This window comes from Centropristis striata, chromosome 7 (assembly GCF_030273125.1).
Source record: "Centropristis striata isolate RG_2023a ecotype Rhode Island chromosome 7, C.striata_1.0, whole genome shotgun sequence".
NCBI classification, from domain to species: Eukaryota; Metazoa; Chordata; class Actinopteri; order Perciformes; family Serranidae; genus Centropristis; species Centropristis striata.
Genome location: NC_081523.1, coordinates 34,079,382 through 34,099,820, shown reverse-complemented (window position 1 = coordinate 34,099,820; position 20,439 = coordinate 34,079,382). Strand labels below are relative to the sequence as shown.

The following is a 20,439-nucleotide window of genomic DNA, read 5'->3' as shown; positions in this document are numbered from 1 at the left end:
GCGATAGTCTGGGGACCTGCCTAGACTGAACTCACCTGATGCTGCAGCCGCCATGATGTCACTCTGCTGGAAACTGACTGCTGAGTTTGACAACCTAAAGAGAGGAGCAGAAAATGTTCAACTGTCTGGTTTGTTAACTGTCTTACATAAGGTAAGACAAGTCCTGTGTTACAGTAAACCTCCCAACACACACTGACTTTTATATATGTGCTGATATGACTACATGTTCATGGATATGTGTGGATATGACCACATGTACTGTAAAATGCTGAAATAAAGAATATTTGTTTAAAAAGCACGTGATCTTTATCTTCTTGGCATAAAAATGTGTAATCTTGTTTTATAGTTGCTGTAAAGTTTATCAAAAGATGTCTTGGACTTCAGACTTTGATCCATTTACAGAACAATAAAATGCATTAATAAATGTCTTCGTATCAGTCAACATCAGACACCGTTGGCAAACTTTTTTGATCCAGGTCTTTTCAATTTTACAATGTACAGCATTAACACAGAAAAACACAATGAGAGCTTGAATATAAAATAATCAGTATCATATCCTTAACAAAGACATAAATGGTTGCCAAGTGGTACAGAATGTTCTGGTCGACCCTCTGGCTCTCCTTTGGATAAGGTCTCAAAAATGTATTAACAAAATCTAAACAACTTGGGACATGACCAGAACACGTGTTATTATGTGGTAGGAGTTTGCCTTTAACAATCACATGCAGACCAACTTTATGGCATTGTGGTTGATCTTTCTACAAATAATTCATTAAAACAGTTCATTGCGTGTCATGGCTTACCTGAGGCAGCTGTTGCTGTTATCTTGGATTGTACAGTAGTTCTCCCATCATGGAGCTTTGCAAGAGAGAATATATTCTCTTCAGATTATCACCAGTCCTTAGTCGTCAGCAAACACCTGGAGATTAGTACCATTTTTTACTCATAAATCAATTAGACACATGTGTTTCACTATATTCCAGGTGAGATCCTCTTTGCTTCCAGCGATGAAATAACAATCTCAGTACAGAAGCCAAACTCCCCTGAGACAACCTTTCCTCTCAGAGTGGGCAGGACAGTGAACACGTGATCTGATCAACAGTAAAGTTAATGTTTAACAACTATTAAAGTTGTAAACCAGGGCCTGGAGAGCCTGTTACGTATATGACCCGTTATCTTTTTTTAAAGAAATTATAACAAGCACTGGTGTATAGCTATGTATATATGCCATTTATCACCCCCCTTACCCAGAAACAGTCCTATAACATGAGGCAACAATTAAAGCATTAGTTAAAGTACATACATACAGTGATAGTTGCTCTTCGACTTATTCTTCCTCTTCATAGATGTGACACATTTTCTTCTTAAAGCAAGTACACTGTTAAAATCCACAGTCCTCAATGACGCAAAATATTTTTCTCTTTTTAGTACTAAATTCCAGCTTTGTGGTTCTCTGCACAGTGTTTGCATGTATGGCAGGTACAGAGGCATATGTCCTGGTTGTCACTGTAGATACTTAAAGATGACGAGTGACATATTAAGATGTGTACAAATAGGCTATTAGAAACAATAATACATCATAATATAATATTACAATGTACAAATAGTCTGCTGAAACAAAGCGAGTTAAACTTTTTCCACAAAAAAGTAAAATTTCCACATTAAAACTATTAAAAATGCATTTTCTCCTCTTACCTCATTAAAAATTCCAGAATCTATGAAAACGCAAATTGTATTTTTTTCTAAAGTTTTAATGTGATATTTCACTTATTTAGCAGCTGGCTCGCTAGCTAACGTTAGCTAGCTCCCCACCGCTAGAAGAACACTGCACTGGACAGGACGTGTTCTCAAAACTTAAACCGCTAATATAAATTAACTTTGATTAAAGGAAACACTGCAAAGTGCTGAATACCTTACACACAACTCAGAAAAAATGTTGTGTAATCCATCAGAGTGAACGAGTCCACTGGAAGTTTTCCAGTTTTCCATAAGCTGTGTCCTACATCACTTCAAGCCCGGTCTCCGTATGTGTGTGTGTGTGTGTGTGTGTGTGTGTGTGTGTGTGCTGGTGGCTAAACTTTCTACATCACACTTGAATGAATTGCAAATCAGCAATAAACCCAAAACAAGAGCCTGAAAAAAAAAGAATTATCCAGAAATGGCAAATGAAACAGTGCCACTATTACCATAAACTCTGAACATATACAAGGGATTTTACTCAGTTTTCAGTTGTACTGGAAAAGACACATACTTTCTACTTCTATCAATAACTCCATCTGACTGTTAAGGAACAAATGCACCTGTTAAACATCAATACGCAGAAACCATCCACCCGAATAAATGATTATATCTGATCAGAGGCATTTCTCTCCGCCTCCATCAGTCCCTGTATGCTGCTTTATAAGGGATGTATGGAACTGATGTCTGAGAGGTTTAATCGTTAGACAGACTTCTAACTGTCAACTGTCAACGTTTCTATGAGTCACTGCAGCAAATATCATGGGACAGTTAAGCAGGAACACTAAAAACTTAAGCTATAAACCTGACAGAGGAAATAGAGCTAAACTTCTGAAATAATCAATGAATAAATCAATGAATAATCTGCATGTAGACAAAACAGATAACCATTGCTTATAAAAAATCCAGTTATAGAGAAGTTATAAAGAAAAGTGCTTTTACTATTTCTAAAGATCTGACCACTTGATTAGCCGTCAGTCTGACCATTGATTAGCCGTTAGCATGACCGCTAGCTCCGCCCTCCTGATTAGCTGTTAAAACAACAGTTAGCCCCGCCCTCCTGATTAGCCGTTAGCATGACCGTTAGCTCCGCCCTCATTATTAGCCGTTAGCATGACCGTTAGCTCCGCCCTCATTATTATCCGTTAGCATGACCGTTAGCTCCGCCCTCCTGATCAGCCGTTAGCTCTGCCCTTTTGAATAGCACAACCATCAGTTCACCTAATAAAGTTTTACTAGTTTTCCAATAATAATTCAAGGCTCATAAGATTAGCAGCTCTCTCTCTTCTTGTGGTTATTGTGCCGGGCTGCTAGCTCCAACAGCTAACGCTAACTCATTCCTACCAGTTAGCTCGCTGCCATATCACGGCTATTAACGGCACAGTTTTCGTGTAGCCGTTAACTGATATTTTAAGCGTTTGTGGGGTTTTTTAAAAGTATTATTATTTTAACTATAACGCTGAAGACTGTCATAACAAATTTAACAACACTTGTTCGGTAGTAATATAATCAGGGCCGGTTATTCCTACAGGCCACCAAGGTGGCTGCCTAGGGCGCCAAATTGTCAGGGGGCGCCAAATTGGCGCATTTGTACATTTTATTTATTTTCAGTCTTTACAATCAACAGATCTGTGTTTTCTCATTTATTTATTCTTATTTTCAATTCAGTTGTTGTTGGTAAAGTTCCAAAGTTTCTAAAAATTAAAATGTTGAGACCATTATATTGCCTGTATGTAGTTCATGTATCAAATATAAATGTACATTCAAATTTCATTTTTATGTTTATTTTTATTGCATTTGTATGTCTACATTTTATTTATTTTCAGTCTTTGCCATTCTTAATTTGATGAAGATCTGTGTTTTCTTATTTATTTATTCGTATTTTGTGCAAAATCTCAATATCGCCTAGGGCAGCCAATGGGCTAGAACCGGCCCTGAATATAATATAATAATAATAGTCGTTACCGGCGGATGCGCTTCAGTGTCCGGGGGAACGGAGCTCTTCTCCTTCCGCTAATCAGCGTCACTTTGTTCAGGTGTGTTTCCGTCACATAAAGCCAGGCAGGTAACCGGCCCACAGGTGATCACACTCACAGATATATATAATTACACTGACCTGTATCTTCGTTTTATTCACATATTCAAATGCGGAGTCAAACTGTCAGGCGGCCGACAGAAGACATAAGTTGAGGCAGAGACAACCACAGACCTCCAGCGGGGTCTGCCGGTGTGAGAGGCCGGCCTGTGATGACGCAGGGTCGGATGAATAAGGCCATCAGTCACCGGTGCTGGTAAACGGTAAGAGCTGTGCTTTCTGCTTGCCCGCCAAACTCCTATCATAAACCTCACAGTTTAGTTTGTGCTTATGCACAAAGTTAAACACACCGTACAATCGCTTATATTCAATATTTTATAAATCAAGATGAACTTGTGGTAAATTCGGCGTGGACGATTGCCATCAAAAGCAACGCTTAAAGTCACCGAGTAGGCAAGCTTTACTGTAATTGTCCACACAACAGGTGGTTCCTGCTGGCTGTCGCCCAGTGCCGAACATGGTGTATCAAACAGAAATAACAGGGAGTTTTACAACAATTATTCTGTCCTCACAATTGCCTATCTGAGCAAATGCTAGACAGATAGAGAACAAACACTCCAATATACCTTGTTCTTCAAAAGGTGTGGCTTTACTGAAGTTCCTTTTTGTAAAACTGAAACATACAATACAAACAAATGCATCACTTTTCTGTGTACATTGCATAGCATAAACAAACACAATAACAATTTAAACATGTACAGCTATCAAATGCTAATTTCTTATTGTGAACGAAACAATCACATTTTAACTCTCCAGACTTCTAACAACATATCTAAAAGTTTAACATATGACCAGCATCAGAAAAAGAACAAATATTTTGTATACTTACGGACAAATCAACTCCAAGGCTAAAACGTGAGGGAATACTGTTTGCATGCACACTCTAGCTCTGCTTCTTATCCAACTGAAAACACATGGCTTTAAAGTGAAACTTAAAGAAAATGAAACCAAAGAAACTTAACAGTACTAAAATTGTCCACTGGGTGGTAACAACTGGATGAATAACTGAACAGAGGTCAGCACAACAATAACTGTTGCTTGGTGTGCAGAAGTTAGAGTCTGATAGCATTAATATGTTTGGAACTGTTTTTTAAACATTTTCTCAAAGGATTTTTCCCAATTACGTTATACATTTTAATTTGCCATTTTTCCGCATGGAGTCTGGTGCCCCTTCGAGAAATCTAGTTTTCTTTTGTAATTGCACCCAATATAATAGTCCCTGCTTTAAAAATGTACAAGCCTCCCTTTTACAGCTAGTAGTCAAGAATTTCATTAAAAGTCAAATCTAACATGATCGCAATTTGCACATAATTCAGTGTTAATACAGTATTATGGCCTTGTATGCTACAGTATGGAAAGATAACTTTTTAGTTTTATCAGCTGTTTTTATGCTTTGAACCATTTACAGTATTTCTACTCAAACTAAATCATAAAACCCCTGCAATAAATAAAAAGCCACTGCATAGGCCATTCAGGAGGCTCAATGTTGTGGATGGAAGTTAACACTTTATTTGTATTTTAGGTTCAAACTGCTTACTGAGTGTTTTACTCTGACATGATGAGGAGAGTAGGAACTGACAGGAGATCAGCTGCTCTGTCTGTGATGTTCAGCTGGTCAGATGTAACTAACATGAGGATGCATGACCTAAATATCACACACAGAAGCTTTTATATGCAGCTATTACTCTTATTGTCAGAATAAGAGTAATAGCTGCATATAAAAGTCAGTCAAACAGTATATTTAAGACCAGGTTTCTACCGTCTTTTGTGTGGTCTTGTGTTTGAGCTGTTAAAGCTGCAGGACAAAGGAAAAGCTGACGTAATTTAATTCTGTATTTGCTCAAAGTAACATCAAAGGGGAAACATTTTGACAGTCAGACTCTGCAGCCTAACTGATCACTGTCAGACTTAACAGCATTACGTGTGGCTTTATTATGTCTTTAACGGCAGCAGCCAGGGTTTTATACTACATATTAGACATTGTATTGAGTCTGCATAATATTTTCTGGCATTTACGAGTGTTCCGGCTGTTAAACTAACACCAGAAGAACTCAAGTGGACTCTCCTGAAAACCTGTAATAACTTGTTTAAGTGTCTGCCTAAAAAAGAAAACCAGACTCACTATCATTTTTAATTTAAATTTCTAATCAATCTTATAATTTCTCTCTGCCTTGGAGTGCAAACTAATGTGTGTTCTGACTAAGTTTATTGCAAATTTTCCATAGAGTGAGAGCCACACATAGTGAATATTGAATTTAAAGTATTAAAATGTAATTAAAACAGCCCCATAATACATTTACAGTAAGGCCTGCAACATAAAGTTTGTATGAACCTAACATATAAATCTTAAAACTTTTTGCACCATGACTTGTTTTATGTGCAAATGCCTTAAAAAAGGTAAATAAAATGGATGTTAAAATCTGTAAATTAATACAATGGGGCATTATAGATTTTTTTTTAATATTATTAAATTGCTTAATGATCTTGAATGTTAAATTACAGTGAATTCTATGGATGTAACTCTGTGCAGTAAAACTTTAAATTTAATATAAAATAAATTTTTTAAAAAGTGGTCTAAAGTCTGGCAGCAAAAGTTGCCAAACACTTACTGTCACATTTAAGTTAAAATTGAATAAATAATATATTTATTATTATTATTTTAATTTAAATATTTAAGTTGTATTATTGTATTGTAATGTATATATTTTTTTCACATTTATTGTGTGTATGTGTATGTGTATATATATATATATATATATTATCTGTAAAATAACTTGGGGTTGTTTTCTGTTTTTTGAAGGTTTGGAACTTTTGCTGTCAGACTTTTTACCATTTAAAAAAAAAAAAAAAAATGTTTTGCAGTGTATGAAATAATGACTCTGTAAAACACTTGATTCAGCACCAAAAAGCCTTTAAAAAAAACATTTTCCACACATAATTTCCACCAACAGTCTCCTCCTATCCCTGTTAAAGGACTTCTGTTGCTCTTAACGTTTTTATGGTACAGCTATGAATTCAGTGCATTATTTCTAATAGGAATAACAGTAGTGTCCAGCCTGCTGTCGTAGAGATTAACTGTTTCCCACAGAGGTGACTCTGGTGTTTTCAGTAAAACTGCACATCCTCCACACCAGGAAGTGTCCGTCAGTCTGTAAACAGCACAGAGACACACGTGTGACGTTTGTGTGGTTGTGTTTGGAGCCCAGGAGAGCCCTGCTGGCTTTGCATATTATTTCCCTTTTTAAATAAAACGGACAATGCAAATTCTCTCCTGTTGAGGCCAGTTAGACTGGTACATGTTGAGACTAACAAACAGGACAAACAGTACGGATGTTAGAGACGACAGCAGCTCTGTGCAGGTACGTTCCTTCTGCCTTTGAATAAATTACCAGTTAGGTTTGATGTCTTGTGCATCATTTAAACATTTCAGCCTCTCAAATCTGCTCTCTTTGAGATGTCTACGAGAATCTAACATTCAATTATAGACAAAATACAAAAAAGTTAAAGTTAAGAGCCAGTCGTCGTCTGCCAGGGTTAAAAAAATAACCTTTTGTGTCTCAGGTTTTTTTAAAGGCTCTGATATGTTCGAATATAAAGAGCTCAACAACAATACATTAACCCTCAGGGCCGGTTCAAATTTTAGGCACACTAGTACTTTAAGCTATAAAAAATATTATACATTATGTTCTACTCTCATTGTACTGCTTTTTTTCACTTACATCTGACCTAATAATTGGTATCAAACACTAATTGATTTTTAAATATTTTGACCCTTCAAATTTCATGTTTTTGCCATAACACCACCATGTTTTAGATTTCTTTAAAAAACAGAAAATGTGAATTATTTTCAATATCCTACATGCAAAAAATGTTGAATTACGCCTGAAGCCTGAAACTTGTCAGTGATTAGCAGCAACACTTATTTTATTGCATTATTATTTTTTGTTCATCGTCAAATACTCACACTTACTGCTTAGTGGATAAAATGAGCTCCTAAAAAGCAAGCTATAAAAAAATATACATTATTCTACTTTCTACTGACCTAATTATTGATAATAAATCACTAATTGATTTTGAACATTTTAACCCTTTATATGCCAGGTTTCTGTCATGATGCCACCATTTTTATAGACCTTTTTATAGATTACAGCTGTGTAAATAACTCTTTTTGTTATGAGTTTGTCCTGTCTGTCTGGATGGCTCGGTGGATGATTTATCTGAAGCAGTACATGCTTGTGTGTATAAATCGCATCTTTTTTCTCTATATTATGCTGAATATGGTCAAAATGATGCAATCTGGTGAAATTTAGTAAAAATGATCCATTCCAAGGCCAAAGCCCAGATTGACTCCAAGATTTAATAAATGCATGTAATGCTTTAAAGTTAGTGAGATCAAAAATAGCATTTTAATGGGTTTCAATGGCTCAACCTGAAGAGTGTAACTTTTGTTTGCCCACAGTGTATTCCAGCCTTGAGCTGGAAATGACAAGAGCAAATGAAAATACACAATCTTGCCAAAATTCATGCCAAATGCATGAACACAGCCAAAACTATTAACAAATGAAGAATAAAAAGCACTTAAAAAACGCTCAACCTGCTCTGAGGGTTAAAGTGTAAAAAGTGTCAGCTCTTTCAAAGACTCTCTCCAACAGACCGAGGACATTTGTTTCCATAAAGAAACCAAACGAGGAGACGGAGAGAGTTCAACACTGTAGAGGTGTTAGAGACCTAAGACAGGTCAAGACCAGAATCAGAATAAAAGTTGAGTAGATTGAATCAGCAGTGTAATGATTTCTTTTCATCTTAGAAGTTTGATTTGAAGACTGAACCAGGGACCGCCCAGGATTCTCCGTCCTCCACCTGTCCTCCACCTGTCCTCCACCTGTCCTCCTCCTCCTCCGAGCTTCACCGAGTCATTCGTGCGTCCAGTCATGAATCCCTACGGAGACACAAGTTCCCCTCCTAATAATTCCCTTCATGCCTCTCTGTCAAACCCTGTCCCGTCCCCTCCGGTCATCCAGACGGGTCGTAGCTCTGTGACGGTTCTGAACCATCACTCCTCTCTCTATCCGGCCTCGTCGGACCAAAACCTGGTCCCGTCATCGATCTTGGGCCGCTCCGCCTCGCTGCTCCCCGTCTCAGACCCGGGCTTCGTCTTCAGGTCCAGCTCAAGTTCAGTCTCGTCTTCAGCTCAACGCCCAGCCACACTGAACCCGTACCCGCCCCCGGCCACGCCCACGCCCCCCTCCTGCCAGGTCTCCGTCATCATCCCGTCCCCGGACCTGCGCCCGTCCCCTCTCCAGTCCCAGTGCTCTGAGGAGTCCTGCCCGGACCTGGAGTGCTCCATCTGCTTCAGCCAGTTCAACAACGTCTTCCGCTGTCCCAAGATGCTCCAGTGCAAGCACACGTTCTGCCTGGAGTGCCTGGCGCGCATCAACGTCAAGTCGGCCGACCCAAACGCCATCCAGTGCCCGCTGTGCCGCAGCCTCACGCCGCTGCCCACCCTGGGCCTGCCCAGACTCGCCACCAACTCCGACATGCTGTCCTACCTGCCGGCCGCCATGCAGAGAGTCTACAGCATCCGCTTCACGCGCAACAAGGGGAAGCTGAAGGTCAAAAGGTATTAACTTCTGAAACAAGCTTCTTACTCCTGGTTTTATGTCTGTCTCTCACAAGTGTCAAGGTTTTTAGATGTAATTTGATACAAAAGCTGAATTTAACATGTTTTCTTTCACAGAAGTGGTTCTTCTTTTAATTTTTCAATATTCAAAACTATCAATGTGCAACAATTTAATATACAAATGCATCTTATGTCCTTCCTGAGACTCCCTCCTTTCCTGTGAAACCCCCAAAATAACTCACTATCTGATTTAAATTTCTCTCGTCCTGGCAGTGCAAACTAATGTTAGTTCTGACTCAGTTTATTGCCAATTTTCCATAAAGCAAGAGCCACACATAGTGAATATTGAATAAAAAAATCTGTTAAAATCTATTTAAAACAGCCCCATAATAAATATACAGTAACTGTATGAGCCATATTCATTTTTTGTATTTCATGTCATTGTCATGTTCATTTCAATTTTGCTCCATGCCACTGGGGGAGCTGTGTTTGCTGCGTGGCTCAGCTGACCTCGGGTCAGCTGGGTTGGGCCATTTAACCTGGGAAAACCCAGACACCGGTGTTGCTGATTTGGGAAGCAAACAGTTTTCGACTGTGCCCAGTTTGTGCCCAGTTTATGCCCTGTTTATGGCCAGTTTGTGCCTAGTATGTATTAGTTGTTTGGTCTTTGATATAAGGAACAATACGGTTTGTTGTTTTTGTTACATTTGTATATTATGAGTTAAAGTCATTGCCGCTGTATGACGGGAAAATAAATCAGCGAGATATTTGTAAACATTATTGCACTTTCTGTTTTTTATATGTTCGGAGCGCACTGGGCGCACGTCTAAACTAGATCATCTTTATTAGCAACCAGTACTAGACTTTTTTTAGGAATTAGTCAGTACAATTAGGTCGAAAACTGCTTCGTTTCGGATCGCCGTTCATCAAGAGGACACGGACCTGTTACATTGTGTTACGTGTTCGTTTGGAAACCACGGAGGTGAGGTGGGCAAATGTTTGGAGTTGCCGGAAACTAATTGGAGGTACCGGAGCGAGCTACAGGGCCAGCCGAATTCCAGCATCATCACACCGGGACACCATTCATCAAAGCCGGCCAACGCTCGATTGGGGTATGTGTTGATCAGCGCTGATATTATGAATGGCCATGGTAATTTGTGTGCACACATTCGCGTAAACCCAATGCATTGGTAGCAGACTCGCAACCGTCTAAAAATAATTTTGCGCGTCTAGACGAGTTGTTGCGCAACAAAAACGCATATGCGGGCTTCTTCATTAATAAGCCAAATCACGGTACGTGGCTATTATGGCCGAAGAGGAAAAAGAGACTGAGCTTGGTGTGGGTGCTGGGGCAAAATCTGTTACTGAAAAACGTGTGGTTAAATTAACATCCAAAGCTTGGTTGGAAAAAATAAGCATTTTAGAAAAGGAAAGAAAATCTGAATTTGGTAAACTGTCTAAAGTAAAGGGGTATATTGCCAAATTGATGAGTGATAAAGATCATGTAAATGAGGTTGAAAATGAATTTAACAAGTTCAATGGGTTGTGTGACAAAATACAGCAGGTGCATACATCCTTATTGGATTTATTGCCTGCTGATGAAGCAAACAAACATGAAATATGGTTCCAAGCTAAAATGTTGAATGTCAATGAGTTTATTGTGGGTACAAAACAATGGTTGTCTGACACTAAAGCTTGTCCAGTTACCAAGGTGGATGTTGATGATGATGATGATGATGATGAATTGCCGGGTCAAACTGAAACTCATGCTGAGCAATCTCAAACCGTCCAAAGTGAAATTGAAATTGGACCAACAGAAACAAACAGGGTTGTTGACAACACCAAGGAACATGAAAGGGATGATCAAACTGTTTATGTCAATGCTAGAAATGGAGCTGCTTTTGGAAAGGATGAGGAAGAGGAGGATCAGATTCAACCTCAAGACAGCATTTCAAATGTGCTGTCAAAACACCATGGCTCAAGATCTTCAAGTAGCAGATCCTCCACTTCTTCAGCTAGACGCAATACAGAGGCAGAACAGGCTGCGCTCTTGGCTCGAGCTGCTGCTTTAAAGGTGAAGCATGCTTTGGAGGAACAGGAGCTCATCTTGAAGAGAAAAAAGGAACAGCTTGAGCTGGACACTGAGATAGCTGCCGCTTCTGCTAAGCTAGCAGTGCTACAGGGAGGTAGCAGCCTCCATTCAAGGCAATCAGATGGAATGTCTTCCTATGTCAGGAAAGGGGCTAGATCTAAGCTCCCGCTCACCTCTCACAATCCACAGGCCTCAATATTTGTGCCTCCGCCCTCACAGCAGCATGCATCTCTACCACTGCAAAGCAATGCGTCACCATTGGTAGCATCAACTATCATGCCAAGTTTGGGGGGAAAACCCACTCATTTTGCATCACAGCCAAACCCAACTGTCAGTCAAGGCTCTCAACCCCCTCAGTTACAATCAAAGACAACCTTCAGTCAAAGCTTTCAACATACTGTAGGCCAACAAGTGTTTCAACCCCTTCAAGGCCAAAATCAGACAGCAGGTCTCTACAATCTGCTGCAACAACAGAATGACATAACAGCTCTCCTTGTTCAAATGCAAACGTCACAACTGCTGCCACGCAGAGAAATTCCAACTTATGATGGAGATCCTCTGCAGTTCAACACATTTATGAAGGCGTTTGAACACTGCGTTGAAGCAAAGACCAGCTGCAAAGGAGACTGTTTGTACTATCTTGAACAATTCACTAGGGGGCAACCAAGGGATATTGTACGCAGCTGCCTTCATATGACTGCGGATAAAGGATTTGCTGTTGCCAAGAAGTTGCTCAAAGAGCACTTTGGTAATGAGTTGAAGATAACAGCAGCCTACATGGAGAAGGTCACAGGATGGCCAAGTGTCAAAGCTGAGGACACCAAAGCGCTCAAAGCTTATGGACTCTTTCTTCGCGAGTGTTCCAACGCTATGGAAGATCTACAGTACTTGGAGGAACTTAACATGCCAGCAAACATCAAGATTCTGAGTCAGAAGCTTCCATACAAACTCCGAGACAAGTGGAGAGCAAAGGCATGTGTTATACTGGAGAAAACTAGTCGAAGAGCACGATTCTCAGACATTGTGAAGTTCATCGAGCACCAGGTCAAAATCACTTCAGATCCAGTCTTTGGTGACATACAGGACACTTCACCTGTTATCAGAGGAGCTACAAAAGCTAGCAAGTTGCAGGTGAAACCACAGCTCAGAAGAAACAGCTTTGCAACACAGGTGGTCATTGAGGATGGATACAAAGCAGTCGGTGACAAGAAGGAAAGGATTCAGAACAAAGTGACATCCTATACCAAGACTGATTCTATTTCCTGCCTGTATTGTAATGCTGTTGGTCATGTACTGGAACAATGTTTTAAACTGGGAAGAAAGCCACACAGGGAGAAACTGGACTATCTAAAGGAGAAAGGTCTGTGTTTCAGTTGCTTGTGCACAGGACACTTGAGCAAGAATTGCGACAGGCGCATCACTTGCAAAAAGTGCAACCGAACGCATCCCAGTGTTTTGCACATTGGAGAGAAAGAAAGGGTTACTCAGAAGGATCAGAAGGATGGTGAGCAGAAGATTACTGAGCAGTCCAAGGCTTCTGACAGCTGTACAACATCCTCCGCTTGTGGTCTTACAGGGGCTGGCCACTGCAATGGAATTCTTCCCATTTTGCCTGTTAAGGTGAAGTGCTCAAAGGGAAACAAGATTATTGAAACGTATGCTTTTCTGGATCCAGGGAGTACAGGAACCTTCTGCACCAGGAAGCTCCTTGACAAATTGAACATGGAAGGACGCACATTTAAGATTCATATCCGCACCTTGGGCCATAATAACACAGTAGAAAGCTCCGTTGTTGACAATCTGGAGATTTCAGGATTTTCTGGTGAGTGCTTCTATCCACTTCCCAAAGTGTGTACCCAGAAAGAGATGCCTGTTTCCACAGCCAACATAATCAGCGAAAGGGAGCTGAGAAAATGGCCTTATTTAGATAATGTAAAGATTCCTCACATAAACGCTGATGTTGACATGTTAATTGGCACAAATGCCTCCAAGTTGATGGAGCCTTGGGAGGTGGTTAACAGTCGTAAAGGTGAAGATGGACCCTACGCGATCAGAACCCTACTGGGGTGGGTAATAAATGGTCCGTTACGGGGAAATGGCGACTGTGGAAGTGACCAACCTGCAGTTCATGCCAACAGAATCGCCATTGACAGAATCGAAGAACTGCTAACCAGCCAGTATAACTACGACTTCAATGAGCGAGCTTCTGCAGAACAGGAGGAAATGTCAAGGGAAGAAAAGAAGTTTGTGGAGATAATGGAAAGCTCTGCTCAGCTTCAGAACGGACACTACACATTTCAACTGCCTTTCAAAGGGAAAGATGTTTCGATGCCAAACAACCTCTGTGTTGCCATGCAACGTGTTCGTGGTCTGAAAAGAAGACTTCAGAAAGACTTAAGCTTTCATGAGGAGTACAAGAACTTTCTTGCTGATGTTATTAGCAATGGCTATGCTGAAGAAGTGCCGCAGCATCAGCTCGAAACAGAAACAGGAAAGGTGTGGTATATCCCGCACCATGGCGTGTACCATCCACGGAAGGGAAAGCTACGAGTTGTGTTTGACTGTGGAGCAGAGTATAAAGGGGTCTCTCTCAACAGTCAGCTCTTGCAAGGACCGAACCTCACCAGCTCGTTAGTAGGAGTTCTTATGAGGTTCAGACAGGAACAAGTGGCCATAATGGCGGACATAAAGGCTATGTTCCACCAGGTTAAGGTGACAGAAGAACACCAGAACTACTTGAGATTCTTATGGTGGCCTCAAGGTAACCTGGAGCAAGATCTTGTAGAGCATCGCATGACTGTGCATTTATTTGGAGCGGTTTCATCTCCCAGTGTTGCCTGCCTTGCTCTTAGAAAGACTGCTGAAGACAACCAGGCCAACTTTCCAACTGAAGTGATCGAAACGGTCAACCGAAACTTCTACATGGATGACCTACTGAAGAGTCTGCCTTCTGAAGAGGATACAGTCACCATGGTTAAGAATCTTACAACCATTTGCAGCAAAGGAGGTTTCACCCTCACTCAATGGATCAGTAACAGTAGAGAAGTGCTGCAAAGCCTCCCAGAGGATCTCAAGTCCAAGAACCTGCATGAACTTGATCTAGACAGAGATAAGCTGCCTTTGGACAGAGCTTTGGGTTTGCAGTGGTGTATCGAGACGGACACTTTCAAATTTAAACTGAAAGTCAAGGAGAAGCCGCCAACCAAGCGAGGCATGCTATCTATCATCAGTTCCGTCTATGATCCATTGGGATTCCTGGCACCTCTAGTGCTCCCCGCCAAGCTGCTGTTGCAGGAGTTATGCAGGACAAAGTGTGATTGGGACGATCCAATACCTCCAGCTTTCCAGCAGAAGTGGAACAAATGGCTGACAGATCTTGAGAAGGTGGCAGATTTCAAGATCCCCAGATGTGTGAAGCCTGAAGGATTTGGGAGGACTGTCAGCGCCCAATTGCATCACTTTGCAGATGCGAGCGAGAACGGATATGGCACGGCTACTTACCTGAGGATGCAGAACATGGATGAGAGGGTTCATGTTGCCTTCCTGTTTGGCAAAGCCAGAGTGGCTCCCCTGAAGCCTGTCACTATTCCCCGTTTGGAGCTCACTGCTGCCGTTGTTGCAGTACGAGTGGACAAGATGCTTCAATCGGAGCTCCAGCTTCCACTGAAACAGACCTGCTTTTGGACTGACAGCACATCAGTTCTTAAGTACATAAAGAATGAGGACCGAAGATTTCAAACCTTTGTCGCAAACAGGGTAACTACCATCAGGGACAACTCAGAAGTTGAGCAGTGGAGATACATTCCCACTTCCCTGAACCCTGCTGATGATGCTTCACGTGGATTGAAGGCAGAAGATCTTGTGAAGCAAAGATGGATGGAGGGCCCAGAATTCCTACGGGAACCTGAAGAAGCATGGCCAACATTTCCTGTGGATACAAGTGTCACTGCCGACGACCCAGAAGTAAAGAGAAGTCTGACAGTAAATGCAGTACTTGTTGACACAAACACCACATTGCAACTGATGACCCATTTCTCTGATTGGCAAAGACTGAAGGTTGCAGTTGCATGGCTCATTAAATTGAAAAGGACTCTGCTCAAACTGAGTAAGAAAAGAAAAGAGTTGGAGCTTGCAAACACCAGTGCTACTGGAGCGCCAAGGTTAGATGTACAAAAAGAGATGCAAGCTTTCTCAACATCGCTTGGGAATCAGAAAGTGATGCTGGAAGATCTCTTGGAGGCTGAGATCTCCATAATTGCTTTTTGCCAGCAAGAGAGATTCCCCACTGAATTTGCTGCACTAACCTCTAGCAAGCAACAAGTGCCGAGAAGTAGCAGCATCTTCAGATTGGATCCGGTTCTAGAAGGAGGACTTCTACGAGTTGGGGGACGGCTGAATAAGGCAGCAATCCCTGAGGATATTAAACACCCCCTCATCTTGTCAAAAGACCAGCACATCTCCGACCTTATCCTCCGTCACCTCCATCTACAGCTTGGACATGGAGGTAGAAATCATGTTCTTTCTGCTGCAAGGAGAAAATACTGGATCACAAATGGACCTACTGCGGTGAGGAAGATCATATCAAGATGCCTCATCTGTAAGCTCCATGGTGGAAAAACCGGTGAGCAAAAAATGGCAGACCTGCCAGAAGAGAGAGTGGTTCCTGATCTACCGCCATTCACTAATGTTGGTGTAGATTATTTTGGGCCAGTTAACGTAAAAAGAGGGCGTAGCATTGTGAAAAGATATGGAGTAGTGTTCACTTGCATGACAAGCAGGGCCGTGCACCTGGAAGTGGCCTATTTTCTTGACACAGACTCGTGCATCAATGCATTGCGTAGATTCATCTGTCGAAGAGGACAAGTCTCACACTTGAGATCCGACAATGGCACCAACTTTGTGGGTGCGGAAAGAGAGCTGCGAGAAGCCTTAACCTCTTTAAATCATGACCGCATTGAAAGAGCCTTGTCCAAGAAGGAAATCAAGTGGAGTTTTAACCCTCCAGCTGGGTCACATCACGGTGGCGCTTGGGAGCGCATGATAAGGATGATCAGGAAGATTTTGTGCTCTGTGCTGCGTCAGCAAACCTTGGATGACGAAGGGTTCCATACTGTGCTCTGTGAGGTTGAAGCTATGCTCAACGACCGCCCCATCACAAGGCTGTCAGAGGACCCCAACGATCTTGAGGCTTTGACACCAAACCATCTGCTACTCCTCAAAGGAAAACCAGTTCTCCCACCAGGATTATTTGACAAAAGGGATGTTTATGCAAGGAGAAGGTGGAAACAAACCCAGTACATCTCGGATCTCTTTTGGAAGAGGTGGATCCGTGAGTACTTACCACTTTTGCAGGAGCGTCAAAAATGGAACCAGGAGAAGAGGAGTTTTGTTCCTGGAGACCTGGTCATGGTTGTAGACTCCACTGCACCACGTGGGTCATGGATGCTAGGAAGAGTCCTGGAAACCTTCCCTGATAAGAGAGGTCTGGTGCGTGTGGTTCGTTTGAAGACCAAGACAAATATCATTGAACGACCCATAACCAAAATATGCTTGCTTAATGAAGCTAAAGAGTAATTTATTCCCATTTAAAATGGGCTAATTTTTTTTGGTATTTATGTCTCATTTGAATTTGGTGTAATTGGCAGATGCAATTAGGGGCTGGTGTGTATGAGCCATATTCATTTTTTGTATTTCATGTCATTGTCATGTTCATTTCAATTTTGCTCCATGCCACTGGGGGAGCTGTGTTTGCTGCGTGGCTCAGCTGACCTCGGGTCAGCTGGGTTGGGCCATTTAACCTGGGAAAACCCAGACACCGGTGTTGCTGATTTGGGAAGCAAACAGTTTTCGACTGTGCCCAGTTTGTGCCCAGTTTATGCCCTGTTTATGGCCAGTTTGTGCCTAGTATGTATTAGTTGTTTGGTCTTTGATATAAGGAACAATACGGTTTGTTGTTTTTGTTACATTTGTATATTATGAGTTAAAGTCATTGCCGCTGTATGACGGGAAAATAAATCAGCGAGATATTTGTAAACATTATTGCACTTTCTGTTTTTTATATGTTCGGAGCGCACTGGGCGCACGTCTAAACTAGATCATCTTTATTAGCAACCAGTACTAGACTTTTTTTAGGAATTAGTCAGTACAGTAACTGCAGGCTGCAACATTTGATAATGAATGGTTTGTATGAACCTTGCATATAAATCTCAAAACTTAAAATAAAACTTAAAACTTAAAAACTTAAAAATAAATCAAAGGATGTTAAAATCTATAAATTAATACCATTGGGCATTATAAATTATTATTTTTTTTAAATATTATTCAATTGCTTAATGATCTTGAACGTTAAATAACAGTGAAATCCATGTATGTAACTCTATGTGCAGTAAAACTTTAAGTTTCATATAAAAGAAATCTAAAAAAAATTACACTATAAAGTCTGGCAGCAAAGGTTGCCAAACATTTACTGTCACATTAAAAAGTTACAACGCCAAAAACAAGAAGAACGTCAACTCGAAAGTCATTAATACGGCTTCTAGAGTCAGAAACATATGAGATTTCTGCGTCCAATACTGATTTAGAGGGTGAAAATTTGCAGATAACCATAACCAGTCTTTCTTAAATTTTAATAAAATATTACATAACATTATCATGCATAATACAATGTGTTACATTGGCAACTTATTCTAGAAATTAATATGGATCTAAATAAATGGCTAAATAAACAACACAACAGTATGTTCAGTATCAGTCAACTGCTGCCCAGTTAAATAAAAATAAGTTAAATAAAAATAAAATGGAGTTAAAATATATATATATATATATATATATATATATATATTTATTTATTTATTATTAATATATATTCTATATAATATATGTGTCTGAGTGTATATATATGTGTCTCTGAGGAGCAGAATTTAATGTTTTTAACAGGATCTGGTTAGTGCAAACGCTTTATTTTAAATGACACATGTAGAATAAAGAGATTATGACACTAATATCAACATTTTAACACAAATTTGGTCACTTTTTTATAACGGAAACTAAGATAACGCCCGTTTTTACAATTTCTGGGGGGAAAAAAACATACTTTTTGAACCTCTGGTTGGTGCGAACGCTTTATTTTTAGACAAACGTTTAATTGAAAATAATTTAAATTTGTGATTAAAAAAAAATTGATCCCAAACTTTTGTTTTGAATTTAAAAGGATTTGGATTTGCAATGATTCATTTTTAATCACTGATTTATTTTACTTCTAGTCCAACATTTTTTGTTCTCAAACCTGAATAAAGACACAAAAGTAACTATCCTAAAAAATAAACATTTAGTTTCCCCCCAGTGATTCAGTCAGTTTGTCAGATTCACACAGTTGCCTGAAAGAGATTTTTTTTTTCAGAATTTTATTCTCAATGAGACTTTGATTACTGAAAACGATGATGGATGAAGCCTCAGTGACTCTGTCCCTCTTCTGTCAGGTCAGAAGGTCAGCGGCGGTGGGCTCGGAGGTCGATGAACCGCTCCCTGGACGTGGGGCTTCCCAGCCCGCCAGACAGGGGGCGTGTCCAGGCGGGCGGCGTGGGCGGAGCTCTGTTCAGCCTGACGGGCCGGCCGGCGTGCCGAGCCTTCCTCCTCTCCTCCGTGGTGATGATGATGCTGCTGCTGACGGGCATCATCGTCTTCCTCCTCATCGCCGGCAACGAGCCAGAGTGAGTGACGTCTCATGACATCACATAAACACGTCAAACGGTCAAACATCTGCCTCACCGCCGCGGTGAAAAGACTGAAACTGATCCAGATGTGCAATATAACGTCCCAGGAGAGCCGACAGCTGGCTTTAATCTGCTTCAGAACATTTAACTTGTGCCAAAACCACTGAAAACCTTCTCCTTTTATTATGTCTATCATGTTACAGTGGAGCTGGAATTTAATGTATTTTACTTTACTTGTGCCAATGGTTTTAAAAGTACAGTTCACACCAAAGATCCATATTTGGCACTAATTCTTAGTCCTAAACTCTCCCAGAGGCCCACCTGTCCAACAAACAGCTGGTTTAATACGATCAACTGGTTATTAAGCAGCTTCAGGAGTTCAGAAGATGGTTTGAATCAGCTGAAACCTGCAGGAGGGCTTTGGGAAAGACCCATCTGGGTGGGTTTGTTCAGAGTGTTGGGGCTGTCGGCTGTAGAGATGTCCGTCTCCTTTTAAATTTAATGGGGGTATATGGCACTTTGCTTGTGGTGCCAAAAAATAGCAGCGAGCAGTTTCATGTAGGAACTATTTTCTTTCGACCAAACTACACCTACAAATCGTATCACAGCGCAGAAGGAACAACGACTGTCAGACACGAGGCTCGCTCCCCTCAGAGCTCCGCCAGACGAGGAGCAACACTGATACTGAATCCAGACGGACTTTGTGTTCATTTTGTCTGTAATTCTGCGCATTTTCTGAAAGCTTCCGGACAAAACAGAGCAGTTCAAGCGCAGCACGGCTACAGAAGATGAGGAAGAAAGTTTAAAAATAGGGAGATACTGGTGACTATGTACTTATTGGTACATTGGTTCAACAGAAACATTTGACTCTAATTGTTAAAAAAGATGCATCTAAATTGGTGCATGAAAGGAGCATAGATGAAGCTTTAATGTAACATCTCATGCCGTCACCAACACAATGCACACTGATGCAGTTTATACGGTGAAAATAGTTCCTGCATGAAACTGCTCACAAGAAACTCAGTAGATTGTCTTTAGTAATCAGGGGCCGGTTTTATAAAGAGTTTACCAGATAATCCAGACTTATTTTGGTTCTTCTTCTTTTCCACTTGTTGCAGTTCCACAGAGTTAATTGTGCATGCTTCAGGCTCAGTGATGGTGCAAATTCAACATGCAGTCATGG

The 20,439-nt window shown here is 40.8% G+C and overlaps 2 protein-coding genes across 2 annotated transcripts in view; one reads left to right on the top strand and one right to left on the bottom strand.

Moving 5' to 3' along the window:
- Positions 1-4,737, bottom strand: part of LOC131975156 (chromosome partition protein Smc-like) — a 17,106-nt gene extending 12,369 nt beyond the window's left edge. Inside the window, exons 1-3 of the mRNA XM_059337724.1 lie at positions 4,662-4,737; positions 804-919; positions 36-94 (exon numbers count right to left, since the gene is read on the bottom strand). Of these exons, the coding sequence (XP_059193707.1) occupies positions 36-54 (19 nt within the window). The 5' untranslated portion in view covers positions 55-94; positions 804-919; positions 4,662-4,737. The remainder of the gene's footprint in view (positions 1-35; positions 95-803; positions 920-4,661) is intronic.
- On the top strand, positions 3,897-20,439 carry LOC131975159 (uncharacterized). Its single transcript, XM_059337727.1, has 3 exons — positions 3,897-4,035; positions 8,640-9,452; positions 19,023-20,439. The coding sequence occupies exons 2-3, from the start codon at positions 8,764-8,766 to the stop codon at positions 19,255-19,257; spliced, it is 924 nt and encodes a 307-aa protein (XP_059193710.1). The 5' UTR covers positions 3,897-4,035; positions 8,640-8,763; the 3' UTR covers positions 19,258-20,439.

Excerpts from the sequence above, each read along its gene's own strand:
- LOC131975159 (XM_059337727.1), top strand. The coding sequence starts at position 8,764 with ATGAATCCCTACGGAGACACAAGTTCCCCTCCTAATAATTCCCTTCAT. Across the intron at positions 9,453-19,022 it reads GGGAAGCTGAAGGTCAAAAG|GTCAGAAGGTCAGCGGCGGT; the intron begins GTATTAACTTCT and ends CTCTTCTGTCAG.